At 49.9% G+C, this 5291-nt stretch overlaps 1 protein-coding gene across 1 annotated transcript; it reads right to left on the reverse strand.

The window, feature by feature from the left end:
- Positions 1-444: 444 nt before the first annotated feature.
- LOC109200899 (ataxin-8-like) lies at positions 445-4621 on the reverse strand (the record flags this gene model as incomplete). The annotated part of the gene is made up of 3 exons (XM_025904707.1): positions 445-630; positions 1439-1489; positions 4463-4621. Coding segments are annotated over 3 exons (396 nt in total), but the record flags the coding sequence as incomplete, so codon positions are not given.
- Between the last annotated feature and the right edge of the window lie 670 nt (positions 4622-5291).

Raw genomic sequence — 5291 nt, forward strand, 5'->3', positions numbered from 1 at the left:
CATTCTCATCATAAAACAGTCAGGGGACACTCATTAATCAATGCAAAGAGATTTTATTTATGATAGTTTTCAAAGGTGCAATGATAAGATCAGTGTTGAGACAGCAGACATCACAATATTTTTAATGTCAGTCCCCTGATCACATGTTTGGATGATACACATACAAACAACATCTCAGGGAGGGATACTTCAAAGATGTCTGGAAAAAACACCAAACCCCCCCCCAAAAAAAATACAATAAATAAGAATTAAAGTATGCTTTACAACTTGGTTTCTTAGTAATTTCAAATCTTCACATGTACTTTGGTTTATTACTTCATTTTCAGGATGTGAACTTAAAAATGTTAAAAATATGAGCTGAGTACATGTGACATCAGAACCAGAACTACTGTAAGGAAGCTGATGTTGTTGACCATGGCAGAGGAGGTGGTTGTTGCAGTAGTTCTAGTTGTTGTTGGGGTAGTTGAGGTTGTTGTAGGGGTAGTTGCTTTTGTCGTTGTAGTGGTTGTACTTGTACTTGTTGTTGGGGTAGATGTGGTTGAGGTAGTTGCTGATCTTGTTGTAGTGGCTGTGGTTGTTGCTGGGGTAGTTGCTGATGCTTTTGTAGTGGTTGTACTTGTTGTCGGGATACTTGAGATTGTTGTAGGGGTAGTTGTTGATGTTGTTATAGTGGCTGTGGTTGTTGTTGGGGTGGTCGTGGTTGTTGTTGGGGCAGCTGTTGTGGTTGTGGTTGGGGCTGCAGTTGTAGTAGTTGTTGGAGCAACAGTTGCAGTTGTGGTTGTTGTCACCACAGCTGTAGTTGTTGTTGTAGGGGCAGTTGTGGTTGTTGTTGTTGGCCCAGTTGTTGTAGTTGTTGTTAGAGAAGCAGTAGTAGTTGTTGGGACTGCAGTTGTTGTGGTTGTTGGTGCAGAAGTTGTGGTTGCTGTTGGGGCAACTGTAGTTGTTGTTGTTGGCGCACTTGTTGTGGTTATTGTTGGAGGAGCAGCAGAAGTTGTTCGGAATGCAGTTGTTGTGGTTGTTGTTGGTGCAGCAGTTGTGGTTGTTGTTGGGGCAGCAGAAGTTGTTGTTCGGACTGCAGTTGTTGTGGTTGTTATTGGTGCAACAGTTGTGGTTGTTGTTGGGGCAGCTGTAGTTGTAGTTGTTGGTGCAGCAGTTGTGGTTGTTGTTGTTGGGGCAGTTCTTGTGGTTGTTGTTGTTGGGGCAGCTGTAGTTGTGGTTGTTGTTGGGGCAGCTGTAGTTGTTGTGGGGGCAGTTGTTGTAGTTGTTGTTGGGGCAGCTGTAGTTGTTGTTGGGGCAGCTGTTGTGGTTGTTGTTGTTGGTGCAGCTGTAGTTGTGGTTGTTGTTGGGGCAGCTGTAGTTGTTGTTGTGGGGGCAGTTGTTGTAGTGGTTGTTGGGGCAGCTGTAGTTGTTGTTGGGGCAGCTGTTGTGGTTGTTGCGGTTGTTGTTGGGGCAGCTGTAGTTGTTGTTGGGGCCGCTGTTGTTGTTGTTGTTGGGGAAGCTGTAGTTGTTGTTGGGGCTGCAGTTGTTGTGGTTGTTGTTGGGGTTGCAGTTGTAGTTGTTGGTGCAGGAGTTGTGGTTGTTGTTGTTGGGGCAGTTGTTGTGGTTGTTGTTGGGGCAGCAGTTGTGGTTGTTGCGGTTGTTGTTGGGGCAGCTGTAGTTGTTGGGGCAGCTGTTGGGGTTGTTGTTGGGGCAGCTGTAGTTGTTGTTGTGGGGGCAGTTGTTGTAGTTGTTGTTGGAGCCGCTGTTGTGGTTGTTGGGGCAGCTGTTTGTGGTTGTTGCGGTTGTTGTTGGGGCAGCTGTAGTTGTTGTTGGGGCAGCTGTTGTGGTTGTTGTTGGGGCAGCTGTAGTTGTTGTTGGGCAGCTGTTGTAGTTGTTGTTGGGGCCGCTGTTGTGGTTGTTGTTGGGGCAGTTGTAGTTGTTGTTGTGGGGGCAGTTGTTGTAGTTGTTGTTGGTGCCGCTGTTGTGGTTGTTGGGGCAGCTGTAGTTGTTGTTGGGGCAGCTGTAGTTGTGGTTGTTGTTGGGGCAGCTGTAGTTGTTGTGGGGACAGTTGTTGTAGTTGTTGTTGGGGCAGCTGTTGTAGATGTTGTTGGGGCCGCTGTTGTGGTTGTTGTTGGGGCAGCTGTAGTTGTTGTTGGGGCAGCTGTTGTGGTTGTTGTTGGGACAGCTGTAGTTGTTATTGTGGGGGCAGTTGTTGTAGTTGTTGTTGGGGCAGCTGTTGTGGTTGTTGGGGCAGCTGTAGTTGTTGTTGGGGCCGCTGTTGTGGTTGTTGCGGTTGTTGTTGGGGCAGCTGTAGTTGTTGTTGGGGCAGTTGTTGTGGTCGTTGTTGGGGCAGCTGTTGTGGTTGTTGTTGGGGCAGCTGTAGTTGTTGTTGGGGCAGCTGTTGTGGTTGTTGCGGTTGTTGTTGGGGCAGCTGTAGTTGTTGTTGGGGCAGCTGTTGTGGTTGTTGTTGTTGGGGCAGCTGTTGTTGTTGGGGCAGCTGTTGTGGTTGTTGCGGTTGTTGTTGGGGCAGCTGTAGTTGTTGTTGGGGCAGCTGTTGTGGTTGTTGTTGGAGTTGCAGTTGTAGTTGTTGGTGCAGCAGTTGTGGTTGTTGTTGTTGGGGTTGTTGTTGTTGGGGCAGCTGTTGTGGTTGTTGCGGTTGTTGTTGGGGCAGCTGTTGTGGTTGTTGCCGTTGTTGTTGGGGCAGCTGTAGTTGTTGTTGGGGCAGCTGTTGTTGTTGTTGTTGTTGGGGCAGCTGTAGTTGTTGTTGTGGGGGCAGTTGTTGTAGTTGTTGTTGGGGCTGCAGTTGTTGTGGTTGTTGTTGTTGGGGCAGCTGTAGTTGTGGTTGTTGTTGGGGCAGCTGTAGTTGTTGTTGGGGCAGCTGTTGTGGTTGTTGTTGGGGCAGCTGTAGTTGTTATTGTGGGGGCAGTTGTTGTAGTTGTTGTTGGGGCAGCTGTTGTGGTTGTTGGGCAGCTGTAGTTGTTGTTGGGCCGCTGTTGTGGTTGTTGTTGTTGGGGCAGTTGTTGTGGTTGTTGTTATTGGGGCAGCTGTAGTTGTTGTTGTGGGGGCAGTTGTTGTAGTTGTTGTTGGGGCAGCTGTTGTAGTTGTTGTTGGGGCCGCTGTTGTGGTTGTTGTTGGGGCAGCTGTAGTTGTTGTTGGGGCAGCTCTTGTGGTTGTTGTTGGGGCAGCTGTAGTTGTTGTTGTGGGGGCAGTTGTTGTAGTTGTTGTTGGGGCTGCAGTTGTTGTGGTTGTTGTTGTTGGGGCAGCTGTAGTTGTGGTTGTTGTTGGGGCAGCTGTAGTTGTTGTTGGGGCAGCTGTTGTGGTTGTTGTTGGGGCAGCTGTAGTTGTTATTGTGGGGGCAGCTGTTGCAGTTGTAGTTGTTGGTGCAGCTGTTGTGGTTGTTGTTGTTGGGGCAGTTGTTGTGGTTGTTGTTGGGGCAGCTGTAGTTGTTGTTGGGGCAGCTGTTGTGGTTGTTGTTGTTGGGGCAGCTGTAGTTGTTGTTGGGGCAGCTGTTGTGGTTGTTGCGGTTGTTGTTGGGCAGCTGTAGTTGTTGTTGGGGCAGCTATTGTGGTTGTTGCGGTTGTTGTTGGGGCAGCTGTAGTTGTTGTTGGGGCAGTTGTTGTGGTCGTTGTTGGGGCAGCTGTTGTGTTGTTGTTGGGGCAGCTGTAGTTGTTGTTGGGGCAGCTGTTGTGGTTGTTGCGGTTGTTGTTGGGCAGCTGTTGTGGTTGTTGCGGTTGTTGTTGGGGCAGCTGTAGTTGTTGTTGGGGCAGCTGTTGTTGTTGTTGTTGTTGGGGCAGCTGTAGTTGTTGTTGTGGGGGCAGTTGTTGTAGTTGTTGTTGGGGCTGCAGTTGTTGTGGTTGTTGTTGTTGGGGCAGCTGTAGTTGTGGTTGTTGTTGGGGCAGCTGTAGTTGTTGTTGGGGCAGCTGTTGTGGTTGTTGTTGGGGCAGCTGTAGTTGTTATTGTGGGGGCAGTTGTTGTAGTTGTTGTTGGGGCAGCTGTTGTGGTTGTTGGGGCAGCTGTAGTTGTTGTTGGGCGCTGTTGTGGTTGTTGCGGTTGTTGTTGGGGCAGCTGTAGTTGTTGTTGGGGCAGCTGTTGTGGTTGTTGCGGTTGTTGTTGGGGCAGCTGTAGTTGTTGTTGGGGCAGCTGTTGTGGTTGTTGTTGTTGGGGCAGTTGTGGTTGTTGTTGTTAGGGCAGTTGTGGTTGTTGTTGGGGCAGCTGTTGTGGTTGTTGCGGTTGTTGTTGGGGCAGCTGTAGTTGTTGTTGGGGCAGCTGTTGTGGTTGTTGCGGTTGTTGTTGGGGCAGCTGTAGTTGTTGTTGGGGCAGCTGTTGTGGGTTGTTGCGATTGTTGGGGCAGCTGTAGTTGTTGTTGGGCAGTTGTTGTGGTCGTTGTTGGGGCAGCTGTTGTGTTGTTGTTGGGCAGCTGTAGTTGTTGTTGGGGCAGCTGTTGTGGTTGTTGCGGTTGTTGTTGGGGCAGCTGTTGTGGTTGTTGCGGTTGTTGTTGGGGCAGCTGTAGTTGTTGTTGGGGCAGCTGTTGTTGTTGTTGTTGTTGGGGCAGCTGTAGTTGTTGTTGTGGGGGCAGTTGTTGTAGTTGTTGTTGGGGCTGCAGTTGTTGTGGTTGTTGTTGTTGGGGCAGCTGTAGTTGTGGTTGTTGTTGGGGCAGCTGTAGTTGTTGTTGGGGCAGCTGTTGTGGTTGTTGTTGGGGCAGCTGTAGTTGTTATTGTGGGGGCAGTTGTTGTAGTTGTTGTGGGGCAGCTGTTGTGGTTGTTGGGGCAGCTGTAGTTGTTGTTGGGGCCGCTGTTGTGGTTGTTGCGGTTGTTGTTGGGGCAGCTGTAGTTGTTGTTGGGGCAGCTGTTGTGGTTGTTGCGGTTGTTGTTGGGGCAGCTGTAGTTGTTGTTGGGGCAGCTGTTTGTGGTTGTTGTTGGGGCAGTTGTGGTTGTTGTTGTTAGGGCAGTTGTGGTTGTTGTTGGGGCAGCTGTGTGGTTGTTGCGGTTGTTGTTGGGGCAGCTGTAGTTGTTGTTGGGGCAGCTGTTGTGGTTGTTGCGGTTGTTGTTGGGGCAGCTGTAGTTGTTGTTGGGGCAGCTGTTGTGGTTGTTGTTGTTGGGGCAGCTGTTGTGGTTGTTGTTGTTGGGGCTGCAGTTGTTGTGGTTGCTGTTGGGGTTGCAGTTGTAGTTGTTGGTGCAGCAGTTGTGGTTGTTGTTGTTGGGGCAGTTGTGGTTGTTGTTGGGGCAGCTGTTGTGGTTGTTGCGGTTGTTGTTGGGGCAGCTGTAGTTGTTGTTGTGGGGGCAGTTGTGTAGTTGTTGTTGGGACAGCTGTTT

Source organism: Oreochromis niloticus, unplaced genomic scaffold (genome assembly GCF_001858045.2).
Source record: "Oreochromis niloticus isolate F11D_XX unplaced genomic scaffold, O_niloticus_UMD_NMBU tig00003628_pilon, whole genome shotgun sequence".
NCBI lineage: Eukaryota > Metazoa > Chordata > Actinopteri > Cichliformes > Cichlidae > Oreochromis > Oreochromis niloticus.